Source organism: Leguminivora glycinivorella, chromosome 9 (assembly GCF_023078275.1).
Source record: "Leguminivora glycinivorella isolate SPB_JAAS2020 chromosome 9, LegGlyc_1.1, whole genome shotgun sequence".
Taxonomy (NCBI): domain Eukaryota; kingdom Metazoa; phylum Arthropoda; class Insecta; order Lepidoptera; family Tortricidae; genus Leguminivora; species Leguminivora glycinivorella.
In genome coordinates, this window is record NC_062979.1 from 4,530,176 (window position 1) to 4,554,962 (window position 24,787).

Sequence of the window (24,787 nt, forward strand, 5' to 3'; positions counted from 1 at the left end):
AGATTTTAAGACAATTTTTACGGAAACATGATTTATTACCGTATGCTCGACTTCAGTTTTGTAAAAAGTTCATATCCCTACCGTTAGGAATTACCTACACTGCAGCTCATGTTATGAATAGCTATGTTACCTACCTACACAATTTGATATTCAATATTGTTGTATCGGAGCATGCTAATACATACATGTTCAAGGCTGGTTATTTAATCACAACACGGCCTGTAGCCAAAAGTACAATCATTCAATAAACGTTCGCTCGTTTTAGTTTGGTCTCTATCTCTATTCCGTGCATTCGAAACACACATTTTGCTTATTTGTCGCGACGGAGAGTGAACGATACTCTTGGCCCCAAGACCTTAAATATTATATTATATAGGAGGCAAACGAGCAACGGAACGCTTCATAGTAAGCAATTACAGCCGCCCATGGGCACTTTCTACACCAGAGGGTTTTGCAATACTTTGCCGACCTGCATGATTATGCGGTACGTTATTGTATCGGTTCGGTAACACCACATGATTTCATATTAACACCACAGTATTTTAACATTTTTTTTTGGGAAACGAGGCAAACGAACATGCAGGTTGCCTGATGGTAAGCGATCACCGCCGCTCATGAACACCCGAAACACCAGAAGTGTTGGAGGTGCGTTGCCGGCCTTTCAGATGGGTGTACGCTATTTTCTTGAAGGTTTGAAAGTCTTATCGGTCGCATACCGCAGGCGACAATTCATGTCACAGTTGTTCCATGTAATCTAAAAACCGAATGTCTAGTCCACCAACATAAAATCCATTCAGTTAATTGGCCCAGAAAACATCCCATTCGTATAGTGAACCAATGTAATCTGATTTCACCTTTCAGTCTAAAAGTCAGGCTAACTAGCGAAATCTCGTATAGTAACCAATTATCTGACGGTTTTTGTTACCAATTATTACGGTAACCTAATTGGTTGGTTACACGACAATACTGCGTGTCTTCTGGCAGTTCTGGTTATTTTATCGTTACAGGAGTACTAAAGTACTTCTGTCTGTTAGGGCGAGAACTGGAATGCATGTTTCATTACATTGCGGTACTTATTTGGTGTGCTGAAGTATTCGAAGCCTCAACAGCCCGCAATGGAACTAAAATCGCATGTGCGTTCTCGTTCATCTATATATAGGCATTCTTCAAAGGCAGACAAAACGCTTCCAAGTTAGTAGATAGTAATTTCATTATAATACGGTTTTTTTTTTATTACAAATACTCTTAGGGCCACTTGCACCAACGAAAACGAGGAAAAAACCGAGGGTTAACCCACCATTTTATATGGAATTTGACAGGTGACAGCCCACTAACTCCGAGTTCAATTTTTGGTGCAAGTGGGCCTTGGACTTCCGGTTCGAGCGCCGTCTTAGCGGTCTCGTGTCCTGAATAATTTATTTTTCTTTTGCTCATTAGTGTTGTTTAAAGTGTAATATCGATAGCTTATTATGCAGTAAACTAAAGCTGTAGTGAGAAGCTGATGAAGAATTAATCTCGAAACGTGTTTAGCCACTTTTTTGTCGTCAACGGCCGGTAGTCCACGTGCTCTTGTAGAATTTAGCTATCAATTTACAAGTGCTAACTCACCGTACACTGTCGTACTTGAGCATTTCTTTTTTTTTTTGCTAATATTTTTTTTTTATTGTTTTAGGGAATTTTAGGTCAATTGTACTCAGAATCACGAGTACTTTCAATCTCACTGGGAGACAAAAAGTGTCCCAGAATTTCCATACATTTTTGTTACTTTCCTCTTTTGTTACCCCATACAACATGTACGAAAAATGGTAATAAAATAAGAAAAAATCGTATGGGACAATTTTTTTAACTACTAGGATTGAAAAGGCTAGTAATTCTGAGTAGAAATAGCATATTTTTTTCAAAAATATCACACTTCATAAAAGTGGCAAAAAAAAAGAAATTCTCACTTACCAAACATCGTCATTGCAAAAATCCACCTCGGAAAAAAGACCGAGGAGTAAAAGCCATTAATAAAAAAAGTGGCCTTATTATCATTACCTATCTTAAATGTTCGGAAAATATTTTGAAATATGAAGAAACTTGCATACATCTGCGAAGGTGCTGTATATTCGTCAAAATTATCTTTTAATATGCTGATTTTCTACAGAAAATCTAGATACCTAGATCGTATTTTAAATATAGTAGCTGCCTGTCTCAAGAATTTCAAGTTCCAAAGTCTTAAGTGAGTCGAATCGTTAGCGTCAGGTATACCACTTCTAGAATTTTTATTATTATTTTTCCGAGACGATAAAGAACCCGCATTGTCGACGTCAACGAGTATTGCCAGGTTAGGGTTAACATTTTGGCTAGTCATTTCTGTCGTACGCATACAGATATCTGATAAGCTAGTGTAACTACCGGTTTTGGCATAATTTTATAATCTAGAATGCTTTTTGGCATAATCTATATTGACATGATTCACATGTTATGGCATATTACAGTTACGCATAATTTGTCTAGGCATATTTATGTTTGTCCGAATATATTTCGTGCATAAAGGATATTCGCCGAATGCTTTTTATGCATAAATATTAAATTTGTGCATAACATTGTTTCGTCGAAATTTACCAGGCAGAATTTTTATCATAGGTAATAGTACCATATTTATGTTGCAGTTACAAGATTTCGTATGGGTGGTTATTCTGATTTTAAGAAATATTCTAAATACAACTAAACGAATCAATTTTATTCATTAAAATTATGCGAATTTATGTTCGGACAAAGTAATATTCGTATTATTTTAGATTATGACAAATAAGTTTTCTGCCAAATTAACATTCGTCGAAAATCGATCATGCGAAGTCTATTATGCGAAAATGGTTTCGGACAATTAAAGGTATGCCAAATAGAGGGAATCCGTAACTACCACGTGGATGCCACAAGTAGAGCGTGGACGCGGCAGGCCTAGACGGAGATGGTGGGACCACTTTCAACTCAAGGGAGAGCTCTTTTCCCAGTAGTGGGACACCGTTTTAAGTAAAAAAAAAGAACAATATATAAAATCACTACAGATCTGTCATACTAAACGCAAAATAGGCGCAATCTTATGATGTCATGAAGCCCGCGATAACTCATAACCAGAGTTCGGATGTCTCGTAGCATGATAAGACATTAAGAGAACCATGGAGTCGATATTAACATTAAATTTAATTTATATTCTTACTCATCCTCATGTATACAATTTGTCACGAAATGCTTTTCATTTCATCTAAAACGATGAAATTATTAAAACTGTATGACTGAATGTTAAATGCTAAGACAATAAATGAAAGAAAAATGAATTACCTAACTAGTCATACAGACATTTATTGCGGTAGACGCACTGGCCATTGTATCAAATTAAGTCACGTGCGTCATATTCACTCATAGTCATTAAAGTCATTGTTTATTTACGTATACGTAGTATATACAACAAAGTAATGTTGTATATATGGCAGTCGTTTTTTCATTTAAAATATAGTTATATTCAATTCCAAATTATATTTATTTCGTTTATAATCAGCTTTTGGAATGAGTATGTGAGTATGAATGTGAGTTGACTTTTATGTTAAAATCGACTCCATGGTTCTCTAACGTCTTACCATGCTACGAGATATGCGAACCCTGCTCATAACATATAAGGTCACTAAAACTCGACTCGCTGGCAGTCGTAGTAGCAACAGGAATGTATGATGAAGCAATTGCACAAAAAGAGGGAGAAGATAAATTGAGCTTGGCTACTTTGCATTTCTCAACCGTCGTATTAGCTTGAAACGTTCCGTAGTTTCTTTATATTTTATTTCCGTATTTCACTAGATTTTCTGGTGACTTCGTTTTTCGAGGTTTGCTTTTTATTGTGTAATAAAATTAGTGATTTAGTAGATTTGTCAGGAAACAAACAGACTGGGTAGCTGAGATTGTAGTCCATTTTTCTTGTATATGTGTTTTGCATTTCTTCTGTCTGTTACCCTCCGTGAATCTTTCTCACTTGATGGTCTCATCGGAAGATCAGCGCTGGAAGTCACCAGCAACACGCTGAGATGAGGCCATTTCGTGGCACTTCATTACTTTCTGTCTTGTTGTTATTATGTGTTCTTTGTCTTGTCTGTGTTCACGGATAAATGTTTATTCTATTCTATTCTATTCTATTCTATTCTATTACTAACGAAGTTTAGCTAGGTTAGATTACAAAAGTAGCTAGTTCAAAAAGTGAAATCTTGAGCGTTGCGGGATACAGTCAAAATATAAAATAAAGATGCGATGAAAGTGACAAATATATGTAAACACGACTTTCTTGCGTCACGTCAAGATTGTGGATATACATGTTTTTGGCACTGTGTCCCCATTTGAAGATCAGCGCCGGTCACAAGGCTAGCATTATGCTGAGTTGGTGGGTCCATTTCGTGATGAACACTGTTGTTTTTCGTTCTTCGCTGTTTTATGTCTGATGTTTCTACATGTCCGTATATTTTATGTTTTTTTTTTTATGAAATAGGTAGCAAACGAGCAGACGAGCCGCCTGATGGGAAGCAGTCATCGCCGCCCATGGATGTTATGTGATCGTCATGAATAAATGTTTTTTATACCTTTATTTGTATTTAATACCTTGACTGTACGAAGGTCCATCAGGCGACCTGTCTGCTCGTTTGCCTCCTATCCCATAAAAAAAAAGGTTGAACAAATTTTGCCACCGAGTGAAAGACATTTTTTTTACCTTAATAAATCTGAGTAAAATACATCGAAATAAATCGAATTCATTGGGAAAAAGCGCTGGTGGCCTAGCGGTAAGTGCGTGCGAATTTCGATCCGCAGGTCGCGGGTTCGAACCCGGCTCGTACCAATGAGTTTTTCTGAACTCATGTGCGAAATGTTATTTGATATTTGCCAGTCGCTTTTTGGTCAAGAAAAACATCGTGAGGAAACCGGACTACTTAATTCCAATAAGGCCTAGTTACCCTTCGTGGAAGGTCAGATGGCAGTCGCTTTCGTAAAAACAAGTGCCTACGCCAAAATCTTGGTATTAGTTGTCAAAGGACCCCAGGCTCCCATGAGCCGTGGCAAATAAAGGAATAACGCAAGGAGGATGAAATCGAATCCATCGATTTATTAAACATTTTGATTCAAATTCAACACGTCTTTAATCGATCCAAGCCGATGGAAAAGTGCAGCTATGTCCAAATAATTTTGAACCCTCGCTTTCTTAAAAAATATGAAAATCTTGACCTAAAGCGTATTCACCGATGCATAAAAACTTCGTAAGCTTTCGACTTTTGTTTTTAGCGCAAGCGTCCGCTGAACGCGTTGAAATTTTAATTCTACGCTGAAAGTCGGTATTTAAAAAGTTTTCAACTATTCCAGAAAGTGCTTTTAATATATTTTTTGCAACAAGTTGAGTTTTGGACTTGACGTAATTACTTTAGGTATTTGATGTAAAAAAATCTGCTGAACATGCCCACCATAATATAACCGGTAGACACTTTATTTAATAATGCAAACATTGTACCTATAACATGGAAAATATGGACCAGTTACATTTGTCCCCCAGTCGAGATTTGCCCCGCTGTACTTTAGTTAAATTCCGTGATCTTTACAAAGTCCCAAAGTAGGTAAACTTAACTTTTTATTATAGCTACGTACGTAACTTTAAAGGTTAAGTAACACATTTGATATAACCGCTTGTTATGAATATCCCCGATGTCCTGTTTAGTGATCAAATATGAATTAATGTTTAGGATATTTTTGTCCATTATGAATATTCTACAAATTATTAGAATATCAATTAGTTAATATCAATGGTTTCATAATTTACAGTGCATAACAACATTTGCGAAACACGTCATGAAAACACATACATACATATAATCACGCCTGTATCCCATAAAGGGGTAGGCAGAGCACATGGACTACTACGTTTCAGTGCCACTCTTGGTAAAACAGGGGTTAAAAGAAATCCAAATTGTGACATTGCAGTGACAGGTTGCCAGCCTCTCGCCTACGCCACAATTTAACCCATATCCCACAGTCGGCTTCTACGACTTCCACGGGAAGAAAGGGGGTGGTGAAATTCTTAACCCGTCACCACACGGGGAAACACATAAATTATAATTATTCTATATGTAATGTTAATTTGGTTAAATTATAAAAAATATAATATTATTTATCTAAATTCTATGTTGATATATTTCGTTTGTTTTTTATACACAAAACAAGCACCTGCAAACTTCCACAAGGCCACTACAGACGGACTGCAATATTTATGACAACCACATGCCAAAATAGATATTTTATACTCTACCTATTAAGTACTAAGTACCTACATTATACAGTCACTGGCATGAATATGTGATGATTTCTATACCTTGTTACAAACGACTTATTTGAAATGTCATAGGTGAGCATTTCTTTTTTTTTTTTGCTATTTTTTTTTATATTTTTTTAGGCAATTTTAGGTCAATTGTACTCAGAATCACGAGTACTTTAAATCTCGACAAAATCGAGACAAAAAGTGTCCCAGAATTTCCATACATTTTTGTTACTTTCCTCTTTTGTTACCCCACACAACATGTACGGAAAATGGTAACAAAATAAGAAAAATCGTATGGGACAATTTTTTTAACTACTAGGATTGAAAAAGCTAGTGATTCTGAGTTGAAATAGCAAAAATTTTTCAAAAATATCACATTTCATAAAAGTGGCAAAAAAAAAAGAAATGTTTAGGTACGAATTTGTCAAACGATTTAAAGCGACATGGTTCAGAAATCATCACTTATTGGTGCCGTGTACGTTGTCTTTACATTTACCTTCTCTTTACATAGACATGACCTTTCTTCAAAACGTTGATTCTAAAACAGCAATTCGTCTAAAGCAGCGCTTTACGCATCTAATCCTAAGTTACTCGTACATCAGCTTACGCCTAATCTTTGAACATACGTACATTACATATAAAAGTGTAACTCCATAATGAAAGGACGTAACTCTACACAGAGGAAAGGAAACATAAGGGTGAATACACGTAAAAGTAACGTGAGTCACGACTTCATAGACTGTTTATTTGAATATTTTGAACTACAGCTGCAAATGAAAGGATCTATGCATATATCGGGAAAATAACACTTATTTAGACAGATTGTGACTTGAACTTGCATCGTTAATAAATGGAACATGCCATAAAGGTGAAACACAAATAATGAAAGTACATTCAGCTAGAGATCTAGGAGTGCTGTTTGATGAAAATTTACACTTTAGCGCTCATATAGACAAGATTGTACGTAAAGCTTATCCGATGTTAGGTTTTGTGATCAGGTCGGCTAAAGTGTTTAAAAAGGCAGGTACGTACCTATTACTCTATAAAGCGTTAGTAAGACCACATCTAGAGTACGCATCGGTTATATGGAATCCTCTTTATGCAAAATATGCGAACGCCATCGAAATGGTACAAAAAAAATTTCTGAGAATTATGCATAAAAGGGTAACAGGACAGAAGATGACTTACCAAAACTTGTTAAAGCACTACAAGCTGTCATCATTGTCAACGCGTCGTATAACGTCGGATGCTATAGTCCTCTATAATATATGTAGAAGTGAGTACAACAGCAGCGAGCTGCTTCAGCTGTTGCGGTTTCGCGTGCCGCGTAGCGGAGCGCGCTCCGCCGCCCTGTTCGCCGTGCCCAACACCGCCACCAACGCCGGCGTGCGAGCGCCGCTGCGTCGCATATGCGACACTTACAATAAGAGTCTCGTCTCGGTCGATATCTTTAACACAACCAAGATTCAGTACAAAAAGCAAATCCTTCAAATAATCCCAGAGGAATGATAAGGATGATCAGACTACTTTTGTTAATTTTTGGTTTGTTCTCATTTACTTAAAATTACCTGAAATAACTATAGTTAGATAAGTTTTTACTTAAGTCATTAATGTTATTCCCTAAGCCCTAGCTTTTTCCTTTTCTTTATGTGTATAGTTATATACCTATATTATGCTGTATGTCACATAATGTTTACTATTCTGTTACTTGCCAACAATAACATACTTGTTTAAATATAACATTAGTTAATGTGTATAATTTTAGACGTAATCATTAAGTTGATATTAAGTTTATTTGAATATTTTGAACTACAGCTGCAAATGAAAGGTTATATGCATATATCGGGAAAATAACACTTATTTAGACAGATTGTGACTTGAACATGCATCGTTAATAAATGGAACATGCCATAAAATCGTGACTCATGTTACTCTTGCCGCGGATTGACTCGTAAGGAGTCCAAACAGTATATGTCACTTACGACGTTTTATACACGTGCCATGTGAGCGTTGAGTTACTTGATCCATTACGGGTCAGCCACGACATTGGTCTAAGCGCAACAGCGGCGAGCGGCGGCCATACATTGGAGCGAGACACAGCGATGGGACTTTTCATTCGCACGTATGGCTGCCGCTCGCCACTGCCGCGCTTAGACCAATGTCGTGGCTGGGCCGTTAAGGATCGTACCTACACCTCAGCCGCTACCATTTTTAACCCCCGACGCAAAAACGACGGGGTGTTATAAGTTTGACGTGTCTATCTGTCTGTCTGTTTGTCTGTCTGTCTGTGTGTGTGTCTATCTGTGGCAACGTTAGAGCTTGAACACTCCTTTTTGCTGTGTACTTAACACAGCAAAAGGGAATGTACAAGTTTCTAATGGGGTGGCAACGCGCATGTGACACTGTTTGAGTTGCAGGCGTCCATAGGATACGGTGACCGCTTTACATCAGGCGGGCCGTATGCTTGTTTGCCATCGACGTAGTATAAAAAAAAGTAGCTCCCGAACGGATGAACCGATTTGGATTTAGTTTTTTTTTGTCTGAAAGCTGAGTCATTTCTGAGTTTTACCGGCCTGGCCGAAATGACAATCGTGAACTCTAGACGCCGATCAAAACGCAGTCTGGCTCTGCAATGCGGAAGAGCGATAGAGAAAGCTATAGTTACGATAACGATATTGTCGTAAGCGTTTGTTCAATTAGCTACGTCATTAGAGGAAAATAACATTTTCCCTCACTAGCTCGGAAACACGTGTTTTGTCCTTCAATACCAGCGGGTAAAAACGCATTTTATCCACTAGTGGGTAAAGTAATTTGACCTTGAATAAAGTCAAAGTAACTGCTTCAAAATTGATAAAAGTAGGTGAATCTAGTAATAAAGATGATTTACCACCTGTGGAACTACTGGAAGCAGTGATTAAACGCATTTTTTGCGTTGTAGTTTCCTCGCTATAGTGAGGGGAAAAGTTTTGTGTTACACTCGGGTGCAAATGTATTTTACTTCTCGTGTGTTAAAAAACTCGCAAGTTCAGGATTCTATTCTCGAACCACTCGCTTCACTCGTGGTTAAACTATAGAATCCTTTCACTTGCTCGTTTTTTAATTCCACACTCGGCGTTAAAATACAACTTTGCACCCTTGTATAACAAATAACTATAATTTCATTGTATGTGACAAACTGAAAAGCATGCCCAAACGATTATTAAATATTTTTAAACAAGTTTAATAAATAAGGCACTGGTTTTCGTGGTAAAATAAGTAATGTAAATAAACAAAATAGACAAAAAACTATAAAAAAGGTTAATAGACACAAATGTAAAAAAATTGTACAACATTGCACAATTACTCATTGGGAGCAAAAATGACTTGTATTTTACTCATACATTTTTCATGACATAACGAGTAACGTATTGAAAAGCGACAAACTTATGGTATAGGCTCCAACGCCAATATTATAAGGGTAATGATGTGTTTATAATGCGCCTTTGAAGTCGTTAATTACACTTATTGACGGAGCGTCTACTCGAGTTCAGAGGGCCTACCTGCGGACATGAAATGTCGAAAATCGTGTTTAAAAAAAATTAAAAACATTTATTCAGTAAGTAGGCCACAGGGGCACTTTTACAAGTCAACATCACAATAAAAATAATACGAATTCAACAAAATTCAAAAGCTTTAAATAAAAAATTAAACATGATGAAAAAAAAACAAACTGATACAAAAAATAAGAACAACTAAAAAGGAGGAACAACTAGGAAGCGGGGGGGGGCTCGAAAGAGACAAAAAGTAGGCCTATGTCGCTCTCCATCCCTTCATCCCTTCAACTATTTCCATATAAAAAAACATATGAATTCGTCCCTCCTTCTTGCCGTTAAAGTCGGACAAACAAATAGACACACAGACTTTCCCATTTATAATATTAGTATGGATATCAGTAAATTAGAACACGTGTTACGTTTCCTTTAAATAGAAACTAATTTTGATTATAGGGGTCGCAATCCTTAATTTCATAACATGCTGATATGGGTGGCACTGAAACAGGTTTGCTCGTGGATCTATTTATATTCAATTAGTGAGAGCGATTTTAGCATTAACTACTTTATTTTTAGGAAATAAAACACTCACGTTACATTTCCTATCATTTGGTTTTCACTTTACGCGACTAACGTGCTTTATTGTAGGATCTATAGGCATATACCTAGTACGCGTACGGTCGTATAAAATGAAAAAAAAAATAGTGTCCGAAATCGGTCTAAAAATTTATTAATTTTTCTGAGCCCACGTTTCATTATTACCGCATTGAGTACCATGATTATCATTTGTTTTTGGATTATTCGTAATTTATTAACACATTATTTCAACATCACGCAGTGTTTCATTGCTGAAGAAGGATTTCATTTCATTTCATTTATTCATTGTAAAGTCATGTACATACATTAAAATGCAAGGTAGGTCAGTTCATGACACCCTGTGTGCATACAACAAACTTATCTTAACTAATCTATTTTAAAAATAAAATATACAATGTTTTCTCTAAGTCTAGTGCTAAGTCTAGTACAATAAATTGGTCAATTATAATAAATTTCATTTTATAAAAGTTAGAAAATAAATCATAGTCAGAATCAATAAATTATTAAGATTAATTAATAGAAAGAATTATAATAAATTAAAGGTTCACATTTGAGATATTAATAATTATTTAAAAAACATAATTTAAAAGAATAAAATACTAATCATAGGTTATCATCAAAGAAATCTTTAACTAGGATCATAACTCAGGATAGCTACTAAGTACTACTAACCTAGCAACTAATCTATCCAATTTGTATCTATCATCGCCAATCCCTCGCACGCTTATCGGCCATAAGCCGAAACTTTATACCACTTTATCCAGTTCGGAAAAGCAGCAAAAACGCGCCATGTTCCAACATAGTTACTTTTTTACTCGGAATGATAGCATAGTTTCATGTAACGTTTTTATCGTGGCATCTCAGTTTTTCCGCGGCTGAAACTCTCGCAATTTTCCCTTGGAGGTTTTAAGGCGGCGACCGCTTTAGATAGTCATCTCTAAATTGTCGAGAAAAATTCACTGGCCGGTTGCCCTAGAGGTTAGAGAAAGATTAGTTACGAAATAGGTATACAGTACAACAATTTTTTTTGTGTATGAATATAGTTTTATTTGTGTTATGCTTAGAAAACACTTACGCCGTGGCTTGCGTGGGCGACGGTCGCGCGATGGTCGCGCGACGGCGATGCGACGCATACGAAATCAAACCTTATCGATATGGAAGTATGAGACGCGACGGCGACGGTCGCGCGACCGTCGCCCACGCAAGACACGGCGTTACGACTATTTTAATTACCAGTCAAAATAAATGTCATATTCAGACAAATGCGTAGGTAAAACCCCGTTTCTTCGCCTGGTGGCTTTGTGAAAGGCGAAGTAACGGCCTAGTTTTTTAGTGCAGGTCACGCAATATTTACTAAACTAAATCTAATTAGTAGTTTTTACAGATCCTGCTTTAAAACAACCCGGTAATTTCATAATAACTAAATGAAACCAACGTGTAAACAATTTGAAGCAAACAGAATTAAATATTAAACAGGCACTTTAATCACAAGCGCGCAAGGCTTTCAAATACGATCGTACTTACTGTAGTTCCTGTAAGTACCTATCTTTACTTTTTATTTTTCGAACTCGCTCTGTATTTATTCTGTCCGTAACCTGTGGCTTGCATCCTAAATGAAGGAATGCATTTTAGTTCGTAATTCGTTATTTATAAACTTCTTAATGTATTTTACTCCACAAAGGTATCTAAAGTTCATTAAACTAATAATGAATACATTAAGGCAATATCAGAATCGAAAGTGACAGCAATTTAATAAGCTGCTACACTTCTTGACCAATGATCATGATCTGAATCAAAATGGTACCTAAATACAGGCTACTAGGTACATATACTCATACTATCAAACTCATAAAAAAATCACTCTCTATTACGTATACCTTAAACTTACGCTTCTCGTCCTTCGAGTCTCAAAATACTGCAGCATTAATGCTTTGTTCTGAATCCAAACAGTTGTAGACACTTACCCCCTTATTTATAAACGTACTCTAAAGTTATCAAGCCGATAAAGTTCGTTTGTCCTTTTCTATCACACGAATACGTCGGAAAGTGACAAACGAACTTTATCGGCTTGATAACTTTAGTTTAAATACGTTTTGATGAATCTAAATTTGAATGTACCTAATGTAATGTGTTCTATTTAAATTTAATTTAATATTTGTTTAATGAACAATGAACTGTTTCACTTCACTGTACGATTTGTAATCTCATAAGCATTTTCACCTACGTATACCTACATTTTTAGCTCCTAACTACACATGCTTATAGCCTCGCGCGTCCCTAAGAGTCTTAAGATAGGATCAGAAAATCGCGTCAGCGTATAAGGGATTAGCCTGCCCCAAGGATTAACGCGAGATGGCTGATTTGGCACGATCTCCCGGTAATGGATATAACTTAATTATGTACTCGGGTGTTTTTGCGGGCGGCATGTCATCTCAGTTTCACGAGCCGTGTGTGTTCATTAAACTGAGTCGTTAACTTTGTTTACGTTGCGAAGGTCGGCTCGAAGGACCGATTATTTAGAATTTTCGTTTGATAATTCAGTCTTGCTTTTTAACCTTTAAATTTGTTATTGCAAACCTTTTTAATTGTCTTGTGTAGAGTTTGTTTCTTTGCTTCATTACATGGGTAATACAAAGTTACGGGTTTACTTCTTAGCGTAGAGAATGAACGAGGTTGACAAATTATGAATTAACTCGTTTGAAAATGCTGAACGCGCGAATTTGTTGCAAACTCATTGCGTGCTTACAACGAAATCGTTACGCACTCAATAGCGAGGTGAATGACCGCTATTGGCAAATTCCTTACGTGCAGTGCACCCATCAGCAAAGTCTGTGCAATCTTGCCTCGCTTTCAACTCGCCAGTGTGATACTGCCTTAAGAAAGCAAGAAAAACTATGTAACACTAAATTTGCCGCAAACAAGCAACGTTTGAAACACCGCCACCGTACAATAATGAACGCGTACTACATTAATGACAAATTGCCAAGTTAATGTGCTCTCAGTAGCCTTTGTGTCGAAAAACATTGTGTGCCTAAAACAATTAGGAACAACAAACCCACACGATGACTAGGCGGTACTTTCAGGGTAAATTTTAGTAGAACCTTGAAGTGAAGTAGGATCGTGGCTAGGGTAGACAATAGAGGCATTAGTGAGAATATTAACTGATAAACAATAGACGCAGTTCTTTTCGAGATTAGATTTAGATTTTGAAGTTGTCGGATATGTAAAAATGTTTGTCAAAAAGCAAAATTAAAATTTTTTTAAAAACCCATGACGGAGACCTCATTAAAAAGGATAAAATAATTTTAAAACCCCCCGACCTGAAGAAATTGTGAAACAAGAGTAAATCATCAAGTAACTATGAACTTAATAAAAATTCCAACAACAGACGTCGGGGGCTTACGGCAATACGGCTCAGTGTGTCATACGGTACGGAAATTGAAGAACTAGTAGCCGAGCCAAATCAAAGCGCATCGTCTCCGTTGGCTAATCCCTCTCGATAAGAGAGGGGGCCGAAGGAGGGAGTCCCACACAGCCCCCCATCAAGGCCTTCCCGCGGCTGGGGGGACGGTGCGTAACGCATTCCCCACTCCGACAAAAAAAAAAGGTCACCTTGAAAGAATGACTGAAGATCACCTTTGAAGACCGAATGACGCCGTCCTGAAGATCGTGGTAGGCAGTCATACCGCTCAAGACCGAGCCTGCTTGGGAAGACCGAATGGACGCTTGATTCCATACGTCCACATCTAATAAGCTGGTCACCCTTGTTCAAAATATCGTTTCAACTAAGGATTGAATCAACCTATGGATAGTTAGTGATTCAAGAGGTTAGAATAACCACCTCCATACATTCCCTTGTTGTTTTTAGTAATCAGCTTTATTTGAATTATATAAGATCGGCGTCGGCGAAAGCTGGCGCGATACCACTTAACGGCTCAAGACCGAGCAAATGCTGGCGTCTTAGCTCTTTTTAATGTATGGGATGGTATGAGGCCAAAACTCATTTTGGGTTATGGCGCCAGCCAAGTAAGTAAGTAAGTGTCATACGGTGAAGTGTGACTGGCCTTCATATTTAGGCTTAAATATAACTTTTTCTACTTTTCTACTTGAGGGGGACTTCTCAGGCTGAGGCGTAGGGTTAGCAAGTTTAACGTTCATATATTGAACCCATCAAAATGGACTCTCAAAAGACTAAGAGCCCAGAGATGCCAGACCTTCCTCATTTTCTCAGGCATGAAACTTTGGGATAATGTAAAGTTCGTATCGACGTTTAATGTTTGATATAAAGTTTTTTTGATATAAAGTTTTTTATAAAAAACACTAAGTTTCCTTAAATTCTCAAGGCTGATTTTTATATATGTGGATATACTGTTAGGAATTGGTAATAATCATTTACTAACCATTTGCGCCGACTGTAGCTTGAGAAATTAGGGTAAAATAAATAAATATTATAGGACATTCTTACATACCTAGATTGACTGAGGCCCACGGTAAGCTCAAGAAGGCTTGTGTTTTACCTCAGACGACTATATATATAATATATAAATACTTATATATAGAAAACATCCATGACTCAGAAACAAATATCTGTGCTCATCACACAAATAAATGCCCTTACCGGGATTTGAACCCGGGACCGCGGCGTAGCAGGCAGGGTCACTACCGACTGCGCCAGACCGGTCGTCAAAGGGTAAGTTAGAGAGACTTTCAAGCGTTTGGTAAAAGTTACGGCCGGCGGAAATAATTAGGAAATGATGATTATCGAATCCTTACAGTCTTTTCTATTACCTATATAAAAATCAGCCTTGCGAATTGAAGGAAAGTTAGAGTTTAAAAAAACCTTATAGCAAAAAAATGGCCGATGGGCCGAACTAGGTAATATCAAAGAGGATCGAGTATTATAGAGAGTTACTGTCGAAGTAGAATCTGTAATCACAGTGCATAGGCTGCCATCTCTTTTCACGGGCTTAAAACTTTTGAACATCAGTTTTGACAATTTGGCCCATATTCTTAGCTTGATATGTGTTAAAATGTCAAATATTAATATTAGCGCCATCTAGCTGAGCGTACCCCAGAGGTATAATGCCATCTAGGCCACCGTATCTTTTTCTGTATGGTATCGAGGTACGTTTTTTCTTAGACTTTATCTGTCTATACGAAGTAATGTGTCTTTGGTAATATGCAGACATTAAACGTCGATACGAACTCTACATTTTCCCAAAGTTTCATCCTTGAGAAAATGAGCAAGGTCTGATGGCTCTGGGCCTTTAGTCCAAAACAAACTGTGACAATGAGTAAAAAGGCCAGATACAAATTGAGTTGCAGACGTCCATAGGCTACGGTGACCGCTTTCCATCAGGCGGACCGTATGCTTGTTTGCCACCGACGTATTTAGTATTAAAGAAAGACCTAAGCCCTCCTACGTGTATACATACAACACGGCTGGTCAACTGTACTGCCGTGAGTGTGATCGAATTTTTAAGAGCAAGTTTGGCCTGGCTAGCCACATAAGAGCTCACAAGAGGGAAAACTCTTGACTGCTGAGGTCGCCGTCATCGAAATCGATGTGGAGGACTATATATATAGTATTAAAAAAAGCGTTTTATCCTTGAAGTTTTTGCTTTTGATTTATTTATTAAAACTCGTAAAAGCCTCACTTAAATGCTTCAAACTTTATTGTTACAATTAAAAAACGGTTACAGTAACATAATAAGTTTCCTATAAGCACTTTATATAAAATGTCATCCATCTTTTATTTGAACAGTAAGGATTGATCAATTATTCATGAAGAATGAGTAGAGGATTCATTCGGTGCGTTAATGTCACATATATAGACACTAACGTAGTGAAAGTTGTGTGTGTGTAACCTTTTAGAGTCCTTGAATAAATTATAATCCAAATTATATAGGTTAGAAAGGGTGGCGTCTAAAGTAAGTAACTACATAATTCAGAAGTGAAAAGCTGTGTTTGCAACCTAAGTTAGTAAAAGCAATAAATCCAATGAAAAATTAACCCTTCTAGATAATAAAAATAGATAAGAATCGCCTAGTGTTCGTAGGTTTTTTTTTATGTTGGTAACTTTTTAAGAATGTATTTGACTTATCCTTATTTGTGAGTGTGTTTAGTAATACGTCCCACTTTGTCGGTTACCGTTAAGGCTAGATTTACTCGTACCTTGACATGAATAAACTGACAAAGCGGCTTTATAAGTATAGCAATCGACAAAGTGGGACGTTTTCCCGTGCACACTAAAATTGATTTGGATAGTACCCATCACTTGTACTTGTCACTGTGAATTAATATTTTAACTTCTATTATATTCCGTTATTTTTTTAATTTCACGAAAAATCAAACCTCATTTTAAAAGTGTTCTTTCTACGTGTTTTTTACTTTCGTATATATTTTTTTATTTCCTACATGTTTTTCCAATTCTAATTGTTTTGAAACGGTACCAAAAATGGCTATTTTGGCTTAATTGTTAATTTAAATTCTTTGAAAAGTGTCTTAATGAGTTTATCAAGGTAGCTAATTTATTAACGAATCCACTTGTATTTCACACTTACGTTTTAATCGAAAACACTTTTAAAATTTCCTAGAAAGATGCTTGCGTATTTTAATTTATTCAAATTTATGTTTTTTCCTGGAACCGCGTTCGTTTAAAAAGAGAATTTAAGAGCCGCTTTGGAAGTGAAATCTTCAAAAGCTTTGTAAATCAAATGATTTTGTATACATTGAAAACACTGAAATTGATAAGGAAAAACGTTATTTTTCTACACGAGCGATTTTGAACTTCTAGTTTAAATTGTTTAAAGCGTCTTGACTTTGTTAAATACTTTAGATTCGAAACACGTGATTCAGTCTTCCAATTACGAAAACCGTTTATTTAATATCTTTGTAAATTGCTTCTTGGGAAAATGAAGGTCGGGTGTCTGGTTAATTATTAGAATAAATCTTATTGGTAACAAATATTTACTTTTCTTTCTGTATTAGACTTCGAAAAAAAAACACAGATGTCATAATATATATACCATAAATCACAATCACTTAGCGTGTCAAATGAATTCAGTAAAATCCACTGAAATGTCAGTCTTTACTTGCAGCTTGCAGTTTTCGGGCGTCAATTTTTGTAAGTTGAAGTCAACCAAAACATCAAAAATACCCCGTTACGTGATATTATTATTTAATTGCAACAACACAAAAAATATGAAGGCTCAAGAGCCTGAGACATATTTAAAATTACAGGCAAGAAACAACTTCAGTACATGAACTTGTTTCTTCTATCTAAATCAAGTTCTGTGGACTAAACACACTTTTGAGATCTTTGTGTCGCCCCAAATAACGATACCATAAGTCAAAATAGCCATACTACCATCTCAAACACCATACCTATGCGGACATAGCTATGTGAATTTATTTATTTCATTCATAACAAATATATACATTTCTATGAACTAGTCATTAACCAAACAGGAGTGCGTAAGTGTCCAAACGATGATGAATGAGAATTTAATTTCTGCTTCCATATTGCGTGTGTCAGATCATTTGTCCGTATACAAGCGTTGGGTAATGTGCCAGATAATGTGCTGAGTCGGTCCGCAAAAATCAAGCGCCACAGTATTATGCGATTGATTTTAGAAGCAATATTAGTGAGTGATAGAATGACAGCGATAATCGTTTTATCCTGAAAATTGACAAATCGTCCCCTTACTGCAAATACCGACTATGTGCAAAAAAGTGATTTTGAGATAATGCGATTTTAATGTTTGAAGGTACGATTTCATATGAAAACATGAAAAAAATTACTATTTGTATACAGCATTCTACAGCCCGTATTGTGTTGTTTAATACTTAATCGTAAACAATATCCAGGCTTGATTTGATTGCCGATAAAACTACGATTTAAAAAAAATAGTAGCAAACTTAGTTGGTTTTTCCTGTAGAAATAAAAATTTGTATATTTCTCTTATTAATACATATAAAGCAGTGTTTCCCTTTGATTAAGCTTTGCTTTTAATACACTTTACTTATGATTTGCAAAAAAAGAAAAAATATACAAAAGTTTTGAACTTATTTCAAAATATATTAAATATTCTCAATGACATAGGTGGTTTTAGTTGCAGGAAATATAGCTGCTCTAATTTTATGTTACAAAACTTCACTTATCATTGTTAATTTAACTGGTACATTTGTAACAAAAAGTTTTTTAACATTACTAACCATTAATAATACTTTATTTATGGTTTTGAAGAGTTATTCTCAAAAAAAATTTTGAAAAAAATCCTCTTCAACCGGTTTTAGGAGATTTTTCACAAAATACTTTAACCGATTTCAGTAAAATTTAACAAGAAGTAACGCAATAGCATTCCCTTGAAATCACAAAAAGAATTTTACAAATCGGTTAATGCGTTTTTGGGTAATAGCATAATATGCATAGGTACTTACTACATACTAGTTCACTGTCTCAGCAATCCGAAGTCCGCCATAATTTATGTTCGAAATTTCACTATCTACACTGTTACATTTAGTATAGGTAAATAGTTTTTGTACGCTCAATAACCTGAAGTAATAGTTTATTTAAAGTTTTGTAGTATTTACGCCAAAGTCACTAAAATGTAGGCGTAGATGAGGTAATAAGTAAGAAAAAGTAATGTGTAACGGTAATTACATAGGTTTCTGGGGCGATTTAAAGCAATCATGTTTGCAATATTCTTACGCCCCCAGTTACACGCAGTGTTTTTCATCACACTTGCAATAAAAAGATAAAAAAGTATTTATGGTAGTCCAAAATACAAATTTAAACACTCTTTTGGGAAAAAGTTTTTTCTTTTACTCCTGATACGCCTTCGTGCGATTGCACACTTACTGCGCAAGAGTGATAAAAAGTTATTAAACAACATCTTCATCGCTGGTGGAATTCGATACAAACACGTCCGTAACACGGCTGACAATGCTAGACTAACTAGGTATTAAGTGATTGGAAGCACTCATGGTACTATTTAGTTACGATACCTTTGTCAAAAAGTCTGCGTAAGTCCATTTTCTTGAACGCAGAGATAGCTAGTTGTTTATCGAGCTTTAGACCGAGATAGAAATATGATATGATACATTAAGAGGTTTGAGGTGGTTCTACTGAACTGGAGTTTAATTTGTGGCGTTGATTTTCTTGCCTTGTGCTACGTCCAGATCTCGACATGAACTTAAGCCTAGTGCCCACTAAGCTCGCCGAGTCGAATCTCATTAATTCGCCTTCTGCATTTCTTATGAAACTACGTCCATTAGCGACGCGTCGAATCGGATTCATCGTTCATTGTAAATGTATGCAGGGCTCGATTCGACGTGCCTCGACTCCACCTAAGTGTCCTCAAGACTTTATTCAGCCTTTGTGACAGAGATTTAATACCTAAAGGGTACCATGAGTGGTTTCAACCACTTAATACTGCAGTTGGTGAAGTGGTACACAGTTGTGACATCTGAAGTCTACTCGTACCGTAGGTATGCTAGTAAGTAAAGTAAAGTAAAGTTTATTCATTGTTAACTGTGTACATAAGATGGTATGATATACAGGAAATACAGTATCAACAGTGCCCATTTCGAGCGTACAATATTCTTAAAAACTACTGACTATATTAACTTACTGGCTAACTTATAATTATTACCCGGTATATTTCAGAAAAAACTCATTTAGGTTGTAGAACATCGTATGAAAAACGAAGCTTTATTTAAGACGAACAATGGGTTATAATTATGTATAAAGAAGAGAAATATGCAAACATTTATTTCTACAGGAAAAACCAACTAAGTAGGTATTCGACTGTTTCATTAAATCGTATTTGATCGTCAACTAAATACATTCTGAATATATATACGACAAAGTAGTAAACAAAAAAATATAGGGTTTAAAATGCCATACACATAACGTAAATTTCTTCATGTTTTCATATAAAACGTGCCTTCAAACTTTCAAACCGCATTATCTCAAAATCGCCTATTTACACATAGTCGGTATTTGCAGTAATAGACCGTTATCCTTTCCTTCGTCACATCACATGCAAAACCAATTATAGTCCCTATACAACTTTTTGGTAGAATGAAATTGCTGATGTTTGTAAACAAACATCTTCTGGAAAAACATCTTAAAGACATTTGGTGTATTTAGCCTGGCTTAAAATAAAGAATTTTGTTGATAGTTTTATTTGCAAAAATCAAATATGTACACATTAAACTTTTTTGTAGAACATAAGATGGCTACTTTAACAAAATGTTTAAATGCAAAAAAACACTATACACCATTAAAAGGTTCTACTTGGCGGATAAAGCATAATAGTTTATATTAAATATTCATATTACATTCTGGCAGTTTATAATGCAACAAATTGAACATTAAGTAACTTTATGCGGAAGCTATCTTTTGAATGCAGCGTCGTATCAATACATGGGTTTTAACATATTGTAGCCCTTGAAAACCTTATTCTATAGGTGCTAAAAACTCGATTTCGTCAAAAAGTCACTTAGTCGGTATTTGCATTAATGGGACGAAATTGGGTAGGATGCGTACGGTATTACGGCAATTTAATTTAAAAAAAAGACAAATATCTATGCAGATTTTTCAACCGTGATACATATTGTATTGGGTAGGTAGGTATTTCGAAAAATATTCAACTAATAAACTAACTTTCGATGCAAAATATACAATAATTATGTAGATATCTCATCTCTCTTGTCATGATTTCGTAAATGAGGAGTGTATTTTCAAAAGGACTTATTTCTATAAGTCAACAAGATAAGATTTCTATACGTATTTCTCTAGGAAGAAAATAACTACTGTTGACTTATAGAAATAAGTTTTTTTTGGAAAAGAGTCTCCTCAAATATTATTGCTGTTTTTACCGTACCCTGTTACAACCATACCCATCTCTTTTCCTACAGCTGTAACGATGACGACTTCTTACTGCTCATGATAACATTCAAATATGATGTAGGTAGATGTACTAGAAAAGATAATTCAGAATAAATGATGAATATTTTATAATTCTGAAGAAAAATGCAAGAAAAGCATTAAGAAACAGTTACTGACCTTCTGGCGCTTAGTATACACTGTGACTGCGTTGAAACAAGGGCAAGATGAATCGTCTTGTCAATCACACGTCGTGATAATGGACCAGACAGGTTATTTTGTGAGAAAAACGGATTTGTTTGTGACTACTTCAACAAGATTACTTTTTAAACGAGAGAACAATTTAGCAACAAAGGTAAAGTCTAACGTTTTTTACAAATTACTTAATTCTAACGCCACTTCAGCAGTTTCTTTAAGTAAAAAAACTCAAGATTACTACCAAATTTTACCACTACGGATAAAAATACACACGCACTATTTTCGTCGTAAACGTTGTTTTACGGTCTATATGCCACAGCTAGGGCATCTTTCTAGTGGAACCACTATGATAATTTTATTACACATACTATAAACGCATGTTATGGTATAACATCAAAATAAATTATCTACTACAACTCTCGCACGATATTTCTCATTTTAATATCACTAAAGTATTACGCGGTCTTTCATCTTTTATCACCCCCTGAACAGAGGCCTCTCATCGAGTACGCCACTTGACTTGTTCTTGAGCTAAACGTGACCAAGGCATTACACTAAGCTATAAAGGGTACGTAGCCGAATGGCACAAACGCTCACGAAACGAAACGCTCGTAGATATCTATCTCTATCGCTCTTGCGTATTGGCGTGACAAAGCCAGACTACCTTTCGCGGCGTTTCGTTTTCGTTTCGCGTCGCAGAAATGCCATTTAGCTACGGCACCAGTAACTTTTCCTTTTAAAAGACATAATATGTATATTAATCTCGCTCTCATCCAGCCATTCGTTTTTACGTTTGCAACTGCGATTAAATCAGAACTTTATTATACTATTACGTTGTACAGTTAGGAAGAGTTGTAGGAATTAGGTTATTTTTTGTACTCCTGAACTGTTATTCGTCATTTACAGGGTCGTGCATAGATCTGTAAAACCCTACATAAAAGTTTATTCCCCATAGCCAGCGTCCGCAGGCTTCCCGCGCATGCGCGCAGTAACGAAAAAAATGAAAACGCATTGTTTGGCTCTGTAACCATGGCAACGCATTATTATAACGATACTGCGCGAGTGCGCGGGATGGCTTTGGGCAGCTGCGCTGGTAGTGCAAACCTTTGCGGCAAAATACAGGAAACTGTGTGAATTTCACGTATGTTATTATAGAAAACTATTAAAACTAAGTGCATGCTCGTAGAAAAAATGCAACGGTGTTTAACTGAGTCGAAAAATCTGAGTCAAAGTATGAATATGTGGTATTAATTATTGCATGATCTTGAATATCTATAATTATAATAAGGCTATATCGACTTAGCGTCGTATGGAAACATTAAAAATATTTTATGATTATTGTAACATTTAAAAACTGTTGATTAATAAAGTTAAAAACTCACATAATTTTTTTTGTTCCAGATAAACCATGCAAAGCAGAAAACGCCACCGAAGAAGAAAAACAAAGCTGATCAACGTCGTCAGATAATCGATGAAAAAATGTAACCTAAAACGTTGCTCAAAAATATCGAAAATGCTTCAACCGGTGCTCGGTCGTTTGTCAGTGGCAGACTTATTGGTGACAGTGCTGTTTTTGTGTAGGACGATAGTGTGTGATGGACAGTGTCCGAAGTACGCTGAGCGACCTTTGGAGACCAGGGTGCAGGACGCTTCCATAGTTTTTAGGGCTGTGGTAGTGCAGACACATCATCAGGTGAGTTGATAATGAAATAGTTTTTTTTTTCAATAGCCTGTAGTGTGGTCCGTTACTGAACAGAGGTCCAGTCCGTCTTTTACGACTTCTATACTTTTGTAGATTCATGTATCAAAGTGGTTTAGAATTTAATTTACGTTTCTCGAAATCGACATTTATTCTACGGAGAAAGTGAACATCACTCCTGTGCGCTCTGAGTCATAAGAATTGCTGTCATTACCGATTTAGTATTAAAAGTAGTTAGAAAATATAATTTAGATTTCAACTGTATATTTGCAGCTCGAGACTGGTACTAAAATAACGCTTATGTTTACGCCAAAAGGTAAATTAAGTAGGTATTCTTTGTTTTTTCTGACATTGACAGCAATATAAAAACGCGACAATGTAAATTTCGTTAAAACTCTTAAAATATAGTAAAAAATAAAAACCGTTATTCAGAAGCTAAAAACAACTTTTAACGTCCGGATACTTCAAACTCCACTTCGCTCGGCATAAAAGAAAACAAAGTAAACAACAGCCATAAAATATTAAACGGGAATTTATGGTCAGTTACCGAAATAGCCGCTGGTCCCGAGAGCTTTTTAACGGGATGAGTTTGAATGAGGTTATAATTCAACGAGTGATGAAATAAAATTAAAGAAATAAATTTTAAGTAGACCTTCAAATCAAAAGAAGATCAAGCCTCTACGATGCTCAATTTTGTTCATGAAAATTTAGAGTAGACTTTGTAAAGCTAAAATTATAAAATACTTTAGTATTTAGGTAATCTTCAATGTTTTTACACGCTTTTTTAACGATGTGTTTTATTGCTATTCGTTTTCTTATCAAGTGTGTTTCATGCTACAAATATGTCCTCACTTTTATTCTCTTAATATTTATCGAAATATTAAGTATTGTTTCTGTTTTATTATAGTTTAGTGTTTTTATTATAACCTAATTACGAAACACCGAATAATTCCATAGAAAGATTTTCCCGGATACTAATGAGGGTTAATTCCGTGTGCCCTCCATTACACCCAGGTGCTGCGGGATATAGATCCTTGCTACAGTTGCTACGCACATATTTCACGGTGATCCTCTTACCATGTCTACGTTAAATCAGCACTGGAAATTAACGTTGCATTTCTAGGTCTAATTTCAATATCTAATTCAATGGTATGTACAATATGTACATGAATGAATTATTGCTGCAATAATATTACAGGCCCATGAAATTATAAGAACTGTTCTAACAATTACATGTTATTACAGGTATTAAAAGATTTCCTTGTTGGTGAAAATCATTTCTTCAAAACGTTTATGACTCTTATTTCATTGGTCAATAATAAATCCACTCTTGCGCTCTTGAGCTTTCTGGTGAAAACTAGCTTTTTCGGAATAAAACTATTTAAATAGTTGTTTCGTGATTTAAGTAATATTATAAATCATGCAGCCTAGCTCTTTCGCAGTTGACCAAATAACTTGTAAGCTAGCAATGTACCAATTGGAAAACATTCTCAGAATTTCCGTAGATTATACATTTATGAGAAAATTTTCATTCAAGTTGCGGTTGA

The 24,787-nt window shown here is 35.8% G+C and overlaps 1 protein-coding gene across 1 annotated transcript in view; it reads left to right on the forward strand.

Annotated features, from left to right (window-relative positions):
• The window catches only part of LOC125229812, a 149,931-nt gene that overhangs the window by 32,251 nt on the left and 92,893 nt on the right, over nucleotides 1–24,787 (forward strand). The window contains exon 2 of the mRNA XM_048134753.1: nucleotides 22,943–23,234. Within this exon, the coding sequence (XP_047990710.1) occupies nucleotides 23,013–23,234 (222 nt within the window). The 5' untranslated portion in view covers nucleotides 22,943–23,012. The remainder of the gene's footprint in view (nucleotides 1–22,942; nucleotides 23,235–24,787) is intronic.